General features: G+C 35.9%; 2 protein-coding genes across 2 annotated transcripts; one reads left to right on the top strand and one right to left on the bottom strand.

The window, feature by feature from the left end:
• The first annotated feature begins 1,207 nt into the window (after window positions 1-1,207).
• Window positions 1,208-2,137, top strand: LOC116864788 (olfactory receptor 5K1-like). The gene has a single exon (XM_032852641.1). The coding sequence runs from the start codon at window positions 1,208-1,210 to the stop codon at window positions 2,135-2,137; it is 930 nt and encodes a 309-aa protein (XP_032708532.1).
• A 17,738-nt stretch (window positions 2,138-19,875) lies between these two features.
• LOC116864787 (olfactory receptor 5H2-like) lies at window positions 19,876-20,807 on the bottom strand. Its single transcript, XM_032852640.1, is given in 2 exon segments — window positions 19,876-20,529; window positions 20,532-20,807. Coding segments are annotated over 2 exon segments (930 nt in total).
• Between the last annotated feature and the right edge of the window lie 253 nt (window positions 20,808-21,060).

Below are 21,060 nucleotides of genomic sequence, written 5' to 3'. Positions count from 1 at the left end.
ACAATAAGTTCACCTATCTCAGGTCTTCGAAGCTAGGACTGGAATCAATACTTTTTTTTTCCCCCTTTATAGTGTTATATAACTCCTTTTATTTTTTTAAAGATTTTATTTATTTATTTGACAGAGAGAGATCACAAGTAGGCAGAGAGGCAAGCAGAGAGAGAGAGGAGAAAGCAGGCTCCCTGCTCCACAGGGAGCCCAATGCGGGACTTGATCCCAGGACCCTGAGATCATGACCTGAGATGAAGGCAGAAGCTTAACCCACTGAGCCACCCAGGTGCCCTAGCATTAAATAACTCTTATGAGAAGTAAAAGTCATAGCTGAAATCAAATGTCTACAATTCTAATAAAGAAACTGTACATGCATATTTTTTTTACAAAGCCATGTGTATTATACATAAACAACTCTAGTTTGTGTTGGGTATATAGGGTATGCTTGAGAATGCAAGAAGTGAAAATCAGTGTAGTCTAGAGCATTTAGTTAAAGCTCTCTTAAGGAGCATAATATGTAAACTATGTTTTACATAAAGATGGGAAGGATTTAGAAATCTGGGCAAAAATCAACAGGAATGATGGCATAGACAAAATCAGTTTTTATGGAAATGGATCTAATACTGGGAACAGTATTATTTCCTTGGATATCCCAAGTAATTTTCTCTAAAGATGAAAGTCTTATTGTAATCCTTTGTGATCTTCATAGAATTCCTGAGATATAAATTTAACATATCTGTTGTATGCTCTTTTCAAGCATTCATTCCACAGGAAAAGTATATGAAAACTTTTTGCTCAGTTAAAAAAAATGTGTATACATGAAGATTGACAGCAAATTTATTTTAAGGATCTTTAATACAAAAACTGACACTGATATTGTTTGTGAGCATTGAACCAAATATGTGAATGCTAGATTTCTATACTATTCATACATGAATTCATGAAGACAAACCTTTTCCTCTATAAGCATTCTTCTTGGAATTACAAAAGTATTTGTGGGAATGCTGATTTTTGGAGTTGAGCTTATAAAACTGACATTATCAGGGGAATGATTATTCCCTAGATGTTTTTGTGTCTATCTACAGAGATACTGAGGGGAGGTTGAATTAGCTTCTCTCTTTGTTGTATAAAGAAAAATTTGGAAAAGGAAAGTTATACACACTCTAAATAAGAATCTTGTATCTCCAGAATTCCTATCTCAACAGAGAAGGTGGATATGACTGAGGATAACTACTCCTTGACCACTGAATTTATCCTCATAGAATTTACAGATCACCCAGAGTTGAGGAGCCTCCTGTTTGTGGTGTTTCTCACTATCTATGTAATCACTATGGTGGGGAATCTGGGCCTGGTGACATTGATTTTTATGGAGCATCGTCTTCACACACCAATGTACATCTTTCTCGGCAACCTGGCTCTGATGGATTCCTGTTGTTCCTGTACCATTACCCCCAAAATGTTAGAGAACTTCTTTTCTAAGGACAAAATGATTTCCCTTTATGAATGCATGGCACAATTTTATTTTCTCTGCTTTGCTGAAACTACAGACTGCTTTCTCCTGGCAGCAATGGCCTATGATCGCTATGTGGCCATATGTAGCCCTCTGCAGTACCACACCATGATGTCAAAGAAACTCTGCATTCAGATGACTACAGGGGCCTACATAGCTGGAAACCTGCATTCCATAGTTCATGTGGGGTTTCTCTTTAGGTTAACTTTCTGTGGGTCAAATGAAATCAATCACTTTTTTTGTGATGTTTTTCCATTATACAGACTTTCATGTGTTGACCCTTATATCAATGAATTGATGATATTTATCTTTTCAGGTTCAGTTCAAGTCTTCACCATCAGTAGTATCTTAATATCTTACTTCTACATTCTCTTTACTATTTTCAAAATGAAATCCAAAGAGGGAAGAGGCAAAGCCTTATCTACTTGTGCATCCCACTTTCTCTCTGTCTCAATATTCTATGGTTCTCTTCTCTTTGTGTACCTTCGCCCACACTCAGTTAACGAAGAGGATGAAGATATACCTGGTGCTGTATTTTATACTGTAGTGATCCCATTACTAAACCCCTTTATTTATAGTCTAAGAAATAAGGAAGTAATAAATGCTATGAAAAAAATTATAAGGAATATTTTATAACATCCTAAAAAATATATCATCCCCTGTGAAAAATTAGCTTAAATTTGATAATATGTTTTCAAAATCATGTAATATTGAGAAAGGAGAAAAGAACCACTCTGCCCATAGAATTTTCAATTACTAAAACATGATATTTAGGAGTCAGATAATAAGTTCAACAAGGAGAGTTTCTGCTACAATGTATTTTAAAATCTAAGCTCTAGCTCCCAGCAAGAATGAAATGAATAATTCTTCTTCAGGTCACACACTGTGTCTCAAAGAAATTAGTTAAATTATTAGCTAACAGTTTCGATGGGTAATGAATTACACTTTTCAACAAATACAACAAATATATGAATAAAAGTCAGTTAGATAAAGATCACTTCCATTTAAATTAATTTAAAACAATGAGTCTTGGAACACAGAAAAAATAAAAAAATAATAATATTGTTGACAAATTTCTGGAATTCCAAAGCATAATCTTACAATCTCTGGCACATTTCAGGTTCTCAAGAATTAATCCCTTCTTAAAAAACACCAACTGTCAAAAGTAAACTATATACCTTTGATTCTTAATTTTCTTTGAATTTATTCAAGAGAACATATTTGAATATTAGTTCACAAAGAATATTCTCAAACCAAGAATATGTTCACCTTTAAAAGGGGAAATTTTGTTATATATATTTTACCACAATTAAGAAATGTTGAAACCAAGAAAAGAATGCTAGTAAAAATGTACAATAAAAAAAAGACTATTGTCGTCTTTAGTGTTAGTCAATTTTACTTTCAAGTTCTCTGAAATAGAGTATCTGTATACTGGTGATGTAGCACTCTGTAGTTGCTATAAATGGTATTTATGGACAGGATATTCATATGGATTTGGCTGTTTTCATATAATTTGATTAGGGTGTCCATTAAAATGCAGTGTATTCCTGAATACACTAAATTAAATGAAGGGGTTTTTCTCTCTGATATTACTTATCTTGGTTTTACTAGGAATTCCACCAACCTGTACTTATTCCAGTGTAAATTACTGATACATTCTCAGCAATAACAAAAAGTTGGAGTTGCTATAAAGCATAAATGAGGCACAAAATAGTGACAATTCTAAATTCCTAAACAAAAATATTTATTGGTCATTTATATATGCAAATATGAAAGAAAACCATATATTACTGAGAACATGTTATCTGCTAGGCACAAAACTACACCTTTCATATATATTACCTACCAATTGGTTAGAAATGATTTTTCATGTATCTTCTCAGTAAAATCCTCATACTTTGAAACATTGAGTGGCTTGCTCAAATTCAGCCAGATGACTGAGATTGAGCTAGAATTTGTATCAATGATGCTTGGGAGTTCAGAAAATAGAGATGCTTATCCCCTGGGCTATTTAGACCTTATTCAGCATCAGAAGTGACATGTGCCTTGAAAATGATTTTAAAATATGATGTTTTGAGGAGAAAAAACGAATGAGTATGACCACAGTCAATGTTTATGGAAATTAGTGTGACACTGGGAACTGGGGTGAAGGAGGTGAACTATGGACAGAATCAGAAATTTGACAAAACTTTTGTTAAAAGCTGTTGCAGAATATAGGAAATAAGGGTGGGATGGAATCAGGTCATTGAGAATCTTCAAAGCCAACCCTTAAGAATCTGAATTTACCCCAGAGGACTCAGACACTGAATACTTCCTAGAACCAGGTAATATGATTGTATTTTTTGAGAAGAGTACTCTGGTGATTGGAATGATGCTAGAAGAAATAAGGCTAACTTCAAGAATTCTTATACTAGGTGATGAGAGTTGAAATTGGAGGATAAAAAGGGAGGAGTGCTCAGATATAAGCAACATTTTAAAGGAAAATAATGAATTATAACTATTGGATAATAAAATGAAGGCCTATTTTCTTCTGAGAGTACCAATCACATTATAACTTATTTCCTTCACTAATACTTAAAAATGTACCTCACACAATTGGCCATTCACTAGCCATTTGCTTAATATACATTGAAGTTAATATGTAGTAAGTTTGCTATTTTTATTTTTAACAAGTCAATAAATATTTTTTTAATTTCTTGGTTTTAATTTATAATATTGCAAGTACTGTTAGATATCACCCACAGAAACAAAGCTTTACAGGGTCCTAAACACTTTTTTTAAGGGTGTAAAGGAATTCAGATACCTGAGTTTGATGAATTCTGTTTGTTTGTATCCAGTCTCTATTGTAGCAGGTATTTTTGGTTGTCAGATTCACATGCATTTATCCCTTTCCCTTTTCCAGGCATACCACAAGTTCCGTTTACATATTTCTGCACCACACACTGATAACCCTTTGTAACACTGAAGCCTAGAGGTATGCTAAGGGAAGAGTCTGTGACTTATTTGAGGCCAGTGAGACCAAAGAGGGAATTTTGTGGAAATTCCTGGGAAATATGTTTTCTTGGTTTTAAGAGATCCACAAAAAAGTAGTCTTTCTCTGAATGTCATGTTTTGTGGATATGAAATCTGGCATAGTCTACAACCTTTTTGCCATCAAAAGAGACACCAGCCAGAAGTGAAGTCAATACACATGGAGGGCATAGCTGAGGGAATCACAGAGAAGCAGACCCAGGGTTTTTGGAATTAACCACGCCTTCTCATTTCAAAATCCAATAGATCTCCTTATTGTTATCCTTGTTTGTAAAAATGTTTTTAATGCCAATAAATAAATATTAACAGGTACATTTATGTCTCTTGTCTCATCTTTCATTTTGGCTTTATTTTAAATTAATTCTAAGACACCCTTTTAGCTTGTAAATAACATTTCATCACCATCCATTTAACTACTCAGCAAATCTCTTAAATTTTTTACTTTGACTTCTATATTTTAATTTCCTATAGCCCCACTGAAAAAAATGGGGAACAAAGAGGTTTCCTAATTTGTCTACAGAAATATTAAGGTGGAGCTCAGGGATCAAGTTGAGGGATCCAATCCAAAGTCCATGTTCTTAACCACTAAGTCATATTGTACACAATGTAGAGAAGTGAAAGTAGCACGAGAGGAAAACTTTCAAGAAACTAAGCTGTTAAGTGGATAGAGAAACAGGGCAGAGAGTCAAGAAAAATGTGAATCAATGACATTTTCCTCCCGATTTGTTTTGGAAAAATTTCAAACCTACAGATAAGTTGAGAAAATGCCCATGAATTTTGAAAATCATGATTAGTAATTATTGATATTTCACCACATTTGCCTAACAATCCACCTGGAAAATGTGAATACATACATATTGAATGCAGGTGTGTATATGTGACAATACATATATATGAGATTTTTGTTTGTTTGTTTTGTTTTGTTTTGTTTTTGAGATTATGATAGTTTACCCAAAATTCTTCAATATATATCTCAAAAGAACAAAGACATTCCCTACACTGTCATATCATTTTTTAAAGATTTTATTTATTTATTTGAGAGAGAGCAAGAGAGAGAAAGAGGGAGCACAAGTGGGAAGGGGAGAAGCAGGAGCCCTCGGTGCATGGGGCTTGATCCCAGGACCCCAGGATCATGACTGGAGCTAAAGGCAGAGACTTAACTGACTGAGCCACCCAGGCATCCCATCATATCATTATTACCCCCAAGAAATATGATGTTCACACTAAAATTTCCCCCAAATTGTCCTTCTTAGCAATTTATTTTTCATCAAGAATTCATTTAAATGCCCCTTCATGGTGTATTATCATTTTTCAATCTCCTGCAATCTAGAACAAACCTCTCGTTTTCTTCTCCTTTCATGATATTTAAAAATTTTTAAATATTTGTGTCAGACATCATGTAAAATATCCCACCATATCTATTTTTGTAATGTTTCCTCATGACTAGATTACGTTAAATAATTCAGCCATCACAAGTGTGCTGTTTTAAGGTGAGGCCTATGACATTAGCTTGCCTTGTTATCTGAAGCCATTTACTGATTACTTCACTAAGGTGGTACTATCACCATCATCTCTATGATAAAGATAACATATTTCCTTCCTATGAAAATCTAATCTGTAGGGTGGTACCTGGACAGCATGTGAATTGCTTGTTTCCTAATAATTTTTCATCAACAGTTTTAGCATCCAATGACAATAATTTTTTGAATCAATTTTTATCATTGGAAGCATAAAACTGGTGATTGTTTTTCCCCAAGTGTTCTCTGTCTGCATTCTGACAAAGAGAATTAAAAAAAATTTTTTTAACAGTTTTGGATTTATAGAAAATAATAAAGATAGTATAGAAAATTCCCATATCTGACACACCCATCTTCCTATATCATTAATATCGTACATTACTATGGTACTTTTGTTATAATTAGTGAGCCAATATTGATACATTATGATGAAGTGAAATTCATACTTGTTTCAGATTTGCATAATTTAATCTAGTGTCCTTGCATCGAGAATCCCATTCAGCATATCACTTTATATTTAGTCACCACATCCCTTTAGTCATCAGGTGTCTGGGACAGCTTTTCAACATTCCTTGTTTTTGAAGTCCTTGGTAAGTTTTGAGATGTACTAATCGGGAATTTTGTAGACTGTCCCTCAACTGGGATCCTTCTGATGTTTTCCTCATGATTAGGCTGAGGGGATAGATTTTGAGGAGAAAAGCCCCGGAGGTAAATGATCAATTTCATTACATCCTGTCAGTGGCAACTACTGTCCTCAACACTTGTAACTCTTGATGTTGACCTTGACCACCTGGCTGAGGCAGTGTTGTTAGGTTCCTCCGTGGTGAAGCTGCTTTGTCTCCACCCTCTCTTACTGTGTTCTGTGTAAGGAAGTAACTATCCACAGTCCACACTTAACAGAGAGGAAAGAAATGGACCATCTCCCTGGGGCAAAGTATCTATACAAACTGGAATTCTTCTGCATGGAAGATTTATCTAGTCACCTCACTTATTTATATATTCAATCCTTTATTTACATAAGTACAGAATCATGGATATTTATTTTATACTTTGACAAAATTATACAGTATTTTATTAACTTTGCTGCTCAAATCATAGGAGCTTTGGCCACAGGGAGCTGTTTCCATTGGCTCCTTTGTCCCTTTGACATACACGCATCATTGTGTATTCAGGGTGGGTTTGTGTTTGTTTATTGTTTAGCTTTTGTGTTGTTGTTGTAGTTGTTGGTTTTTTCTGGCATTCCAAGATGTTCCAGGCTCATCTTGCATATTTACTTCCTGCCCTAGTCACTGTATCCGCTATTTCTCCAAGTAGATCTAATTACTTTGACTGGAAAATGATATTAGGAAACAAAATCTGGGGTGGGGGGTTGAGTCAAAATGGTGGAGGAGTAGCATGTTGAGATGACATTAGATAGCAGGAAATCAGCTAGATAGTTTATCAAACCATTCTGAACACCTACAAATCCAAGAGGAGATTGAAGAGAAGAAGAGCAGCAATTCTAGAAACAGATAATCAACCACTTTCTGAAAGGTAGGACCTGCCACGAAGTGAATCCAAAGCCACAGGAAGATAGACTGTGGGGGAGGGTCAGCTCCCAGCAAGTGGCAGAGCCACAGAGCACAAAATCAGAACTTTTAAAAGACTGCTGCACTGAGGGGTATTGTACCAGCGGTCTAGCTGGGATGAAGCCAATGTTGGGACAACATGGTCTCAGGTCTCATGGGGTCACAGAAGGATCAGGGGTGTCTGAGTGTCTCAGAGCTCGCAGGTGTTAGAGCAGGGAAGCTGGCTACAGAGACAGAGCCGAAGAGTGAGCTCTCAACTCAGGAACTTAAACTGTGATCCGTGGCATGGTCAGACCATTGCTCTGTGAACAGGGACTTCACAAGATCTGGGGAGTAGAAGAAGAGCAAAAGGACCTGCTGGGTGAGGAGACTCCAGGCGGGTAGTGTGTCAGAAACAGAGACGCTTGGTCACAGGCTGGGTAAGTTCGGTGCATGGACGGAGGCCAGGAAAACTGGAGTGATTGAGTGATTTTTTTCTGAGGGCACATCGAGAGGTGGGGCCCTGAGCTCTCAGTTCCTCCAGGCTGGGGATTGGGAGGCTGCCATTTTCATTCCCATCCTCCAGAACTCTTCAGAAAGCGTTCAGGGAACAAAAACTCCCCAAAGCGAACCTGAGCAGATTACTAAGCTAGCCTCTGGTAAGGGCAGTGCAATTCCACCTCTGGCAAATACACTTAAGAATCACTACAACAGGCCCCTCCCCCAGAATATCAGCAAGAAATCCAGCCAAGACCAAATTCACTTACCAAGGAGAAAAGTGGAATTCCAGAGGAGGAGAAAGCAAAGCATGGAATTCATGGCTTTCTCCCATTGATTCCTTAGTTTTTAAAAGTTAAATAATTTTTAATTGCTTTTTTCCTATGCTACTTTTTTTAAACTTTTACTCTTCCCTCTTTTAAAGATTTTTAACTAGTTAATCTTAACAATACCTTTCATTTAAAAAAATCTTTTTTGAACCTTCATTTTTATAGTCATATATTATCCTTCATTTTATCTAATGTTTGGTTTTTTTTTTTTTGTATACACATAGGGTTTTATCTTCTCAAAAAAAATTTGGGATAAAACTTCTTCTACCAGATCAAAATATATCCTAAATCTGGCACAGGGCTTTATTCTAGACTCCAGCCTGAGGAAATTCTCCCGACTTTCTTTTTCTTTATTCTCCCAACTAACTTATCAACTCCATTTCTAGAAGTAATTTTTAAAAATTTTCATCTTTATAGTCATATTCCATCCCTCCATAGTGTTTAATTTAATTTTGTGTCTGTATAGATAGATAGATAGATAGATAGGGAGAGAAAGAGATAGAAATATAAAAGTTCTCATTATTTAACATTTTGAAAGGTAGTTTCTTCTAAGAGACCAAAATACTCCCAAAATTAAGTGGTTGACTCTGTTCTAGTCACCAGTCTAATATATATATTTTCTTTTTTATATTTCTTCTTTATTTTTTCTTTTTTTAATTTTTTTTTTCTGAACTTCTTTTTACTCCCTTTCTTCCCCCCACAATTTGGGGTCTCTTCTGATTTGGTTAAAGCACATTTTTCTGTGGTCTTTTAATGCCTTTTAGTATTTTATTTGCTCCTTCATATATTCTTATCTGGATAAAATGACAAGGCGGAAAAAATCACCAGAAAAAAAAAAAAAAGAACAAGAGGCAGTACCTAAGGCTAGGGACCTAATCAATATGGACATTGGTAATATGTCAGATCTAGAGTTCAGAATGACAATTCTCAAGGTGCTAGCTGAGCTCAAAAAAGGCATGGAATATATTAGAGAAACACTGTCTGGAGAAATAAAAGCCATTTCTGGAGAAATAAAAGAGCTAAACTCTAACCAAGATGAAATTTAAAAAGGTATTAATGAGGTGCAATAAAAAATGGAGGCTCTTACTGCTAGGGTAAATGAGGCAACAGAGAGAATTACTGATATAGAAGAGCAAATGACAGAGAATAAAGAAGCTGAGCAAAAGAGAAACAAACAACTAGTGGACCACGAGGGGAGAATTCGAGAGATAAGTGATACCATAAGATGAAACAATATTAGAATAATTGGGATTTCAGAAGAAGACAAAAGAGGGAAGGGAGCAGAAGGTATATTGGTTAGAATTATTGTAGAGAATTTCCCTAATATGACAAAGGGAACAAGCACCAAAATCAGGAGGCACAGAGAACTCCCCTCAAAATCAATAAGAATATGTCCTCAACCCATCATCTCATAGTAAAATTTACAAGTCTTAGTGATGAAGAGAAAACCTTGAAAGTAACCTGGGACAAGAAGTCTGTAACATACCATGGTAAAATTATTATATTGGCAGCAGACTTACCCACAGAGATGTGGCAGACCAGAAAGAACTGGCATAATATATTCAGAGCACTAAATGAGAAAAACATGTAGTCAAGAATATGATATCCAGCTGGGCTATCATTGAAAATAGAAGGAGAGATTAAAAGCTTCCAGGACAAACAAAAACTAAAAGAATTTGTAAACACCAAACCAGCTCTACAGGAAATATTGAAAGGGGTCCTCTAAGTAAAGAGAGAGCCTAAAAGTAGTAGAGCAGAAAGGAACAGAGAAAATATGCAGTAAGAATCACCTTACAGACAATACAATGGCACTAAATTCATATGTCTCAATAGTTACCCTGAATGTAAATGGGCTAAATGTCCCAATCAAAAGATATAGGGTAGCAGAATGGATAAAAAAAACAAAACCCATCAATATGCTGTCTACAAGAAACTCATTTTAGACCCAAAGACACCTCTGGATTTAAAGTGAGGAGGTGGAAAACAATTTACCATGCTAATGGACATCAAAAGAAAGCCTAGGTGTCAATCCTTATATCCAATCAGTTAGATTTTTAGCCAAAGACTAGAATAAGAGATGAAGAAGGACATTATATCATACTCAAAGAGTCTGTCCTACAAGAACATCTAACAATTTTAAATATCTATGCCGCTAATATGGGAGCAGCCAACTATATAAACCAATGAATAACAAAGAAACACATCGACAATAACACAATAATAGTGGGGGACTTTAACACTCACTTCGTTGAAATGGACAGATCATCTTAGGAAAAGATCAAAAAGGAAATAAAGGCCTTAAATGACACACTGGACCAGATGAGCATAATAGATATATTCAGAACATTCCATCCCAAAGCAGCAGAATACACATGCTTCTCTAGTGCACATAGAACATTCTCCAGAATAGATGACATCCTGGGTCATAAATCAGCTCTCAACCAGTATCAAAAGATTGGGATCATTCCCTGCATATATCAGACCATAATGCTCTGAAGCTAGAACTCAATCACAAGAGGAAATTTGGAAAGAACCCAAATACATGGAGACTAAATCGCATCCTTCTGAAGAATGAATGGGTCAACCAGGAAATTAAAGAAGAATTGAAAAAAATCATGGAAATGAGTGATAATGAAAACACAATGGTTGAAAATCTGTGGGACACAGCAAAGGCAGTCCTGAGAGGAAAATATATAGTGATACAAGCCTTTCCCAAGAAACAAGAAAGGTCTCAAATACACAACCTAACCCTGCACCTAAAGGAGCTGGAAAAGAACAACAAAGAAAGCCTAAACCCAGCAGGATAACAGAAATAATAAATATCAGAGCAGAAATCAATGAAATAGATACCAAAAAAACAATAGAAGAAATCAATGAAACTAGGAGCTGGTACCTTGAGAGTATTAATAAGATTGATAAATCCCTGGCCAGAATTACTAAAAAGAAAAAAGAAAGGACCCAAATAAAATCATGAATGAAAGAGAAGAGATCACAACCAACACCTACGAAATACACACAATTATAAGAACATATTATGAACAACTATACATCAGCAAATTTGACAGTCTGGAGGAAATGGATGCATTCCTAGAGAAATATAAACTACCACAACTGAATCAGGAAGAAATAGAAAGCCTGAACAGACCCATAACCAGTAAGGAGATTAAAGCAGTCATCAAAAATCTCCAAACAAACAAGAGCCCAGGGCCAGATGGTTTCACAGGGAAATTCTACCAAACATTTAAGAAGAATTAATTTCTATTCTCCTGAAACTCTTCCAAAAAACAGAAAGAGAAGGAAAACTTACCAACTCATTTTATGAGACCAGCACTACCTTGATCCCAAAACCAGACAAAGATCCCATCAAAAAAGAGAATTACAGACCAACATCCTTGATGAACACAGATGCGAAAATGTTCACCAAAATACTAGCCAATAGGATCCAACAGTACATTAAAAGGATTATTCACAGGACGCCTGGGTGGCTCAGTTGGTTGAGCGGCTGCCTTCGGCTCGGGTCATGATCCCAGCGTCCTGGGATCGAGTCCCACATCGGGCTCCTTGCTCAGCGGTGAGCCTGCTTCTCCCTCTGCCTCTGCCTGCCACTCTGTCAGCCTGTGCTCTCTCTCTCTCTCTGACAAATAACTAAGTAAAATCTTTAAAAAAAAAAAAAAGGATTATTCACCTCAACCAAGTGGGATTTATTACAGGACTTCAAGGTTGGTTCAACATTTGCAAATCAATGTGTTACACTACATTAATAAAAGAAAAAACAAGAACCATATGATCTTCTCAATAGACACTGAAAAAGCATTTGACAAAGTACAGCATTCTTTCCTGTTAAAAACTCTTCAAAGTGTAGGGATAGAGGGTACATACCTCAATTTCATCAAAGCCATTTATGAAAAACCCACTGAGAATATCATTCTCAAAGGAGAAAAACAGAGCTTTTCTGCTAAGATCAGGAACACAGCAGTGATGTCCATTACCACCACTGCTATTGAACATAGTAATAGAAATCCTATCCTCAGCAATCATACAGCAAAAAGAAATTAAAGGCATCCAAATAAGCAAAGAAGAAGTCAACTTTCACTCTTTGCAGGTAATATGATACTTTATGTGGACAACCCAAAACACTCCACTCCAAATCTGCTAGAACTTGTACAGGAATTCAGTAAAGTGTCAGGATATAAAATCAATGCACAGATATCAGTTACATTTCTTTACATCAACAACACGATAGAAGAAAGAGAAATTAAAGAGTCAATCCCATTTACAATTGAACCCAAAACCATAAGATACCTAGGAATAAACCTCACCAAAGAGGCAACGAATCTATACTCAGAAAACTATAAAGTACTCATGAAAGAAATTGAGGAAGACACAAAGAAATGGAACCATGTTCCATGCTCATGGATTGGAAGAACAAATATTGTGAAAATGTCTAAGCTACCTAAAGCAATCTACATGTTTAATGCAATCCTTATCAAAATCCAATCCATATTTTCAAAGAAATGGAACAAATCATACAAAAATTTATATGGAAACAGAAAAGACCTCAAATAGCCAGAGGAATATTGAAAAAGGAAGCCAAAGTTGGTGGCATCACAATTCCAGACTTCAACCTCTATTACAAAGCTGTCATCATCAAGACAGTATGGTACTGGCACAAAAACAGACACATAGATCAGTGGAACAGAATAGAGGACCCAGAAATAGACCCTCAGCTCTATGGTCAACTAATCTTCAACAAAGCAGAAAAGAAAGTCCAATGGAAAAAAGAAGGTCTCTTCAACAAATGGTGTTGGGAAAATTGGACAGCCACATGAATAAAAATGAAACTGGACCATTTCCTTACACCACACACAAAAATAGACTCAAAATGGATGAAGGACCTCAATGTGAGAAAGGAATTCATCAAAATCCTTTCTGAGAGCACAGACAGCAACCTCTTCGACCTCAGCCACAGCAACTTCTCCCTAGGAACATCACCAAAGGCAAGGGAAGCAAGGGCAAAAATGAACTATTGGGACTTCATCAAGATCAAAAGCTTTTGCACAGCAAAGGAAACAGGTAAGAAAACCAAAAGACAACTGACAGAATGGGAGGAGATATTTGCAAATGACATATCAGATAAAAGGCTAGTATCCAAAATCTATAAAGAGCTTAGCAAACTCAACACCCAAAGAACAAATAATCCAATCAAGAAATGGGCAGAGGACATGAACAGACATTTCTGCAAAGAAGACATCCAGATGGCCAACAGACACATGAAAAAGTGCTCCATATCACTCGGCATCAGGGAAATACAAATCAAAACCACAATGAGATACCACCTCACACCAGTCAGAATGGCTAAAATTAAGAAGTCAAGAAATGACTGATGCTGGTGAGGATGCCGGGAAAGGGGAATCCTCCTACACTGTTGGTGGGAATGTAAGCTGGTGCTACCACTCTGGAAAAAAAAAATATGGAGTTTCCTCAAAAAGTTGAAATAGAGCTTACCCTAAAGGTACAAATGTACTGATCCAAAGGGGGATGTGCACCCAAATTTTTTAAAAATATTTTATTTATTTATTTGATAGAGAGAGATATCACAAATAGGCAGAGAGGCAGGCAGAGAGAGAAGGAAGAAGTAGGCTCCCTGCTGAGCAGAGAGCCCGATGCGGGGCTCAATCCCAGGACTCTGAGATCATGACCTGAGCTGAAGGCAGAGGCTTTAACCCACTCACCCAGGCGCCCCCCAAATGTTTATAGCAGCAATGTCCACAATAGCCAAACTATGGAAAGAACCTAGACATCCAGAAACAACATGTATGGATAAAGAAGAGGTGGTATATATACAATGCAATACTATGAAGCCATCAAAAGAAAGGAAATCTTGCCATTTGAAACCAATTGGATGGAACTATAGGATATTATGCTTAGCGAAATAAGTCAATCAGAAAAAGACAAATATGATCTCCCTTAAGTGACGAAGTTGAGAGGCAACGTGGAGTATTTAGGGGTAGGAAAAGAATAAATGAAACAAGATGGGATCGGGAGGGAGACAAACCATAAGAGACTTTTTTTTTTTTTAGATTTTATTTATTTATTTGACAGACAGAGATCACAAGTAGGCAGAGAGTCAGGCAGAGAAAGGAGGGCTCCCCGCAGAGCAGAGAGACTGATGTGGGGCTCAATCTCAGGACCCTGAGACCATGACCCAAGGCAAAGGCAGGGGCTTTAACCCACTGAGCCACCCAGGTACCACATAAGAGACTCTTAATCTCACAAAACAAATTGAGGGTTGCTGGGGGTAGGTAGGTAGGGAGCAGGTGGTGAGGTTTTAGGCATTGGGGAAAGTATGTGCTATGGTGAGAGCTGTGAAGTGTGTAAACCTGACGATTCACAGACCTCTACCCTGGGGCTAATAATACATTATATGTTAATAAACAAATTAAAAATTAAAAAAAAAAAAGAACCAAAATCTGGGCCATAGGTATGCTAATTGCTTCTGCAAAGTCATTGCTTCCGTGCTTTGTCAGCTGACAGAGTGAGGGTATGTATGTATGTTCCTATCATAAATATTCTTGCCAGCAACTGGTATTTATTTATTTATTTTTTTAAGTTTAGCCAATGTTTCACATATGCCATTATTTTTTTTAAATTTTTTTAAATTTTTTAAATTTCTTTTTGGTGTACCAGAATTCATTGCTTATGCACCACACCCAGTGCTCCATGCAATACATGACCTCCTTAATACCCACCACCAGGTTCACCCAACCTCCCACCCACTGCCCCTTCAAAACCCTCAGTTTTTTTCTCAGAGTCCACAGTCTCTCATGGTTCATCTTGGCCTCCAATTTCCCTCAACTCCCTTCTCCTCTTTATCTCCCCATGTCCTCCGTGTTATTGCTTATGCTCCACAAATAAGTGAAACCATATGATAATTGACTCTCTCTGCTTGACTTATTTCACTCAGCATAATCTCTTCCAGTCCCATCCATGTTGCTACAAAAGTTGGGTATTCATCCTTTCTGATGGAGGCATAATACTCCATAGTGTTACCTTTCTTTTAATTTATTAAAACTGTGGTTTGAAACATAACATAAAATTTATCATTTTAATTATTTTAAAGTTACAGTTCAGTAGTGTTAAGTATATTCACATTGTACAATAGAATATCAATTTTTAAGGAATTATGTTTCAATAGTTAACTCTAATATTAATACATAAAAATTTGTTTCATGTATTTCTATAGTCTTAACATATAGATTGTAGATAAATGATGGAGAGATAGATAATATGAATATGTATATATGTATGTGTGAGTGTTAGTGTATCCTATGTATTCTATTTTCTCATTGAAGCTAGGTTTTTCCCTCATTTCCTTAAAGGTATTGAAAATATTTTGATTATTTTTAGTAGTACAGGATTTTTGCACTTTTTTTTCTTTTCAGCATAACAGTATTCATTGTTTTTGCACCACACCCAGTGCTCCACGCAATCCGTGCCCTCTCTAATACCCACCACCTGGTTCCCCCAACCTCCCACCCCCCACCCCTTCAAAACCCTCAGATTGTTTTTCAGAGTCCATAGTCTCTCATGGTTCACCTCCCCTTCCAATTTCCCTCAACTACCTTCTCCTCTCTAACTCCCCTTGTCCTCCATGCTATTTGTTATGCTCCACAAATAAGTGAAACCATATGATAATTGACTCTCTCTGCTTGACTTATTTCACTCAGCATAATCTCTTCCACTCCCGTCCATGTTGCTACAAAATTTGGGTATTCATCCTTTCTGATGGAAGCATAATACTCCATAATGTATATGGACCACATCTTCCTCATCCATTCATCCGTTGAAGGGCATCTTGGTTCTTTCCACAGTTTGGCAACCATGGCCATTGCTGCTATAAACATTGGGGTACAGATGGCCCTTCTTTTCACTACGTCTGTATCTTTGGGGTAAATACCCAATAGTGCAATTGCAGGGTCATAGGGAAGCTCTATTTTTAATTAGAACAGAGAGATTTTAACACATACCTAAATGCACTCAGTGAGATTGTGCCGTAGTCTGTCAACAAACCAACTTCAGAAATACAATTCCAGTTTTGATTGGTGCTTCTTTGTGTTAATCTAAATTTAAATTCTTTTGTTTTTTTTTTTAATACAATTTTAGAGATTCTGTCAGAAATCTTCTGAAGGGTAGAAGGTATTAGAAAATGATAAGAAAAAAATAGATATGTACATCCATGTATATAAAATGAGAGGGATTATGAGTTCTTTTAAATCCCCAGGTTAAGAAAGTGAATACGTCTGCATAATGAAGAGAATTTCATGTATATTGTTGGTAGTTTCATGAGATGGTTTAGTCAACATCATCAGTGTTCCAGACAACTGGGTAAACTTAGCAATGTGATATTATATTTTATACTTAAATAATCATTAAATAATACATATGTAATTTTATAGTTTCTTTTTAAAGGAATCAGCAGAATATCTTGTCCAAATTGTGTATTTTGCACAGATGTATATTTTATCTTTTCCCCACATGCCACTGAAGCAATAAAAATAAAGTACAAAGATAGAAATATCTATAAGAGAGAATGGGATCACATCAATGGACTAGCGACTTTGATGAATTCCTGAAAGGCATAAAGTATTGCACTGAAGGTCAAATTAGAGCAGAGGAATCTATAGACCAGACATGCACAAGAGGTTGCAGAGGAGGTATGAGCTTCTGAGAGGCCCCCAATTTTCTGACCTATACTCATAAAACCTAAAGTAAGACTTGCCAGGTAACATACCACACTCCTATACTCAGCTTGATGTGAACCTTCTCTTTCAAGGAAAATACCACTTAGGGAACTGGACTGCTATGATGGCAGGAGATGCTAATTGTTGCATTATCAATCCAGTCCTTGGGCTGTGATAATGAATGAACAAGTAAAAATCAAGACAATTAAAGGAAGCTGTCAGTACAGTGAGAATATTATACAGCAAAAAAAATTTTTAAAAACTATAGATATAGCAATAATATGGATTTTTCTGGGAGAAAAGCATAAAAACAGCTTTACTGTGATCCACTCCTCCCTTTCCTAGGGCTTGGTGATTTCCCTCAGGAGCAGATGATCTGCTCTAATCTTGTGATGTGGATTTCCAGATTATAGAATAGTTATAATTTTTGAATGTTTATCTATTTTAAAATATCTTTTAAACAAACAGCTGTTTAAACCAAACAACTAATTGAAGCCCAGAAGCCAATCCTAGCAATAAGAACATAAATAATTCACCTTAAGTGTATGACATATGTAACTGTCATTAAAGAAGCAAGAAGGTGAGCTAGACTGCAGCAGCCATCCCAGGGCTGGTAATCTCCTGGGGCTCATTGCAAGATTGAAAGTGAGTGATGTACTCTTACTGCATTCTGTTCATTTGGGCTCTCAGATTCAATTCACTTTTACATATATTTTATAAATATTTATTTAGGACCTCATGTGTGTAAGCCATCATGCCAAACACTGGGAAAAATAGAGACTAGGACATTGAATTCATAATAATACTCTTGAAAAGCCTGTAGCCCAGAAATAAGTATCATACAAAGTCAAGTGTGGCCTAACAAGAATAAGTGCTAAATGTTTCAAACACAAAAACTAAATGTTTCAAGTGAGCATTACTATCCTCTTCAAGACAATCAGGAAAACTGTAATATTAGAGATAGACCTTGAAGAAAGTTCCTTTCTCTGTGAAAGAGACCTGTCTTAGCAAAAGCATGTATTTGAAAGAGTAGAAAGTATTCAGAAAGCTTTCTGCAACTCATTTTGGGTATAAAACAAGGAGAATTAGGAGAATTTTGGAAGAAAAGACCTCAGGGTTAACTAAGGTTTTATTTGAAAGGACCTCAAATAACACCAGGATGGCAAAGCAGAGTGATGAAGATAAATATAGAGAGGGAATGAATGGATAGATATATATGGAAAAATATACATGTAATATATATAAAATCTACATATATAAATAAATATATAAAATGTATAATAAATATATAAATATAGACATACACATGAACACAAACATATACATGTGTATATATGGAGACCTAGATATACTGTACTTGCACATAATCTGGTAGCAATGATAACCCATTAAAAATTATTGAAAAGAGATATGATTTAATCAGAGTTTTTGAAGAATAACAAGGTGACTATGTTACAGAAGGAATAGTATCAGGATGTAAAAGATAAGTAACTAAAGTTTTACAAAACACAGAATCAGGGCCAAGGCTTCAGGAGTATCAGTAAAAAAGTGTGTGTATTTTCCATGTTGAGAAAGGAAAGACAGGATTGGACTTGAAGATGGTTTATTCATTATACTTAGAGTATGGGGTAGAAGAAAGTTAACATTTAAAAATTCTTAGAACAAAAAAAAAATTAAAATTAAAAATTCTTAGAACAGAGAATATCCAAAATCTTGCTCATTTTCATGTATTTCCCAGACATCCACTAGGCGCTCTGACATCATATTATCTTAACATTATTTGACTCAAACATGCTTTTGAAGCCCATACATCAACAACACATTAAAACATTACATATTACTGATATATCTTACTAGCTTCATTCTTCAAAAAAAAAAAAAAAAAAGAAAAGAAGGAAAGAAAGATTGACCATTTCCTTTCTCTTCTGCTTCTTCTCTTTTTTTCTCCCTGACCATCCCACTTAAAATTCTGTAGTCTCCTTTCTTAGCTTTCTGAATTAGAGGACCTTTACAGATTACCCTACAACATCCAAACACAGCTAGAAAGGGCATGTAGAAGGCATCAGAGACAATGAGAGGCAACATTCCCCTTCCCCCCTGCCTGGCTCCATTTCATTTCTCATAGACACTGGGCTAAGACTATCTCTTACAATTTGGCTGGACCTTCACTGTTTTTAACTCCCTTCTTATATTTTCCTCATGGCTCCCCCATTTCTTTTTACTTCCCTTAGTGCTTTGAGAATTATTGAATACCCAGAAGAAGTGAAATTTACTATGCCCCAAATAAAGTGGAATGAGAGACCTTTAAATGGCTAGCAGAATTCTTGGGATTTGTTGTTGATTCAACCATAAACCTGCCTCCTCTGGTGTGCATGGCCAATGTGTATGGCCAAATGTGCATGGTCCTCCCTCCAGGCTATATGGCTATATAATTATCAAAGACATCATAATCAATTCCTATTCAGAGGAAATACAACCTATAGTACTGAATGATTTTATAAAACTACAAGGAAGAATATGTAAGCATATAAAATATTTTTATTTGTTTTATGCTTCAATTATTCTAGTATGATATGAACACATGTAATAAATCATTAAACCCTAGGGCAATTATAATTGGAAAGTCTTTGCACTCTTACCAAACAGAACACATATAATCTGCATAATTTGTGATGCTTTAAATGAAAAAGAGAACAGATAATTGTGTGAGATCTAAACATTTCTCTTTAACATTTTTCTCAGTGAATCTATGACTTTTTTATTTCTCAGGCTATAGATCATTGGATTTAACAAAGGAATTATGACAGTGTAAAATAGAGAGTCCATCATATCTTGATCATCCGATTGTGCAGATCCAGGACAAACATATCTGAAGAGAAGAGGGCCATAATATAAAGACACAGATAAAAGATGAGCTCCACAGGTGGAAAAGGCTTTTTTAATGCCTTTCAGAGACTTCTTTCTTAAGATTGTAAAGAAGATAAGTGTATAAGAGACCAGAACAATCAGAATGGTAAATACCTGTATTGACCTAGAGAAAATAAAAACCATCAGAACATTAAGTGAAGGGTCCGTACAGGAAATCTTAAACAATGGCATGATGTCACAGTAAAAGTGATATATTATGTTAGAATTACAAAAGGTTAATCTGAATAAGAAACCTATATGAATTAAAGAATAAACAAAGCCACCTAAAAATGATGAGACTAATAGCCAGGTGCAAAGTCTATAGGTCATAATCACTGGATAAAGTAACGGTTTCCATATGGCTACAAAGCGATCATATGCCATTGTTGCCAAGAGAAAACATTCTGATGTTCCACCAAATGCAAAGGAAAAAAACCGTATCATGCATTCAGAGAGAGAGAGATCATCTTACTCTTAGCTAGGAAGTTGACCAGCATCTTTGGGGTCACTGTGGATGATATCCAAGCATCCACAAAAGCTAAACTCCCAAGGAGTAAGTACATAGGGATGTGAAGGTGAGGGTCATTGCATATGAGAGCAGTTAGTCCAAGGTTTCCAACAATGGTGATGAGGTATATCACCAAGAACACCAGGAACAGGGGGATTTGTCACTGTAGTTGATATGTGAATCCTGTGAGAATAAACTTTGTCACCAATGTTCCATTTTCAGTATCCATCTTGTTACAGGATGAACCCTGAAATGAAATGCAGTAAGTATAAAAAAAGCATTCACTCAGATTATATAGAAAGAAAAGAGGAAGAAAGTAGTTGAAATAAAGCCATAGACTAATCAGAATGATCTTACTTTTATTTACTGCTACTATAAAATATGAAAACTATTTGGGGAACTGAGGTAATAGAAAATGAAATTATTTCAGTTCAAAAAATGTACAGGAATTAACAGATTCAGGAGAAAGGAAAGACATTTCA

Source organism: Lontra canadensis, unplaced genomic scaffold (assembly GCF_010015895.1).
Source record: "Lontra canadensis isolate GAN:19392208 unplaced genomic scaffold, GSC_riverotter_1.0 scaffold6, whole genome shotgun sequence".
NCBI lineage: Eukaryota > Metazoa > Chordata > Mammalia > Carnivora > Mustelidae > Lontra > Lontra canadensis.
This window is presented reverse-complemented; position numbering and strand designations above follow the sequence as displayed.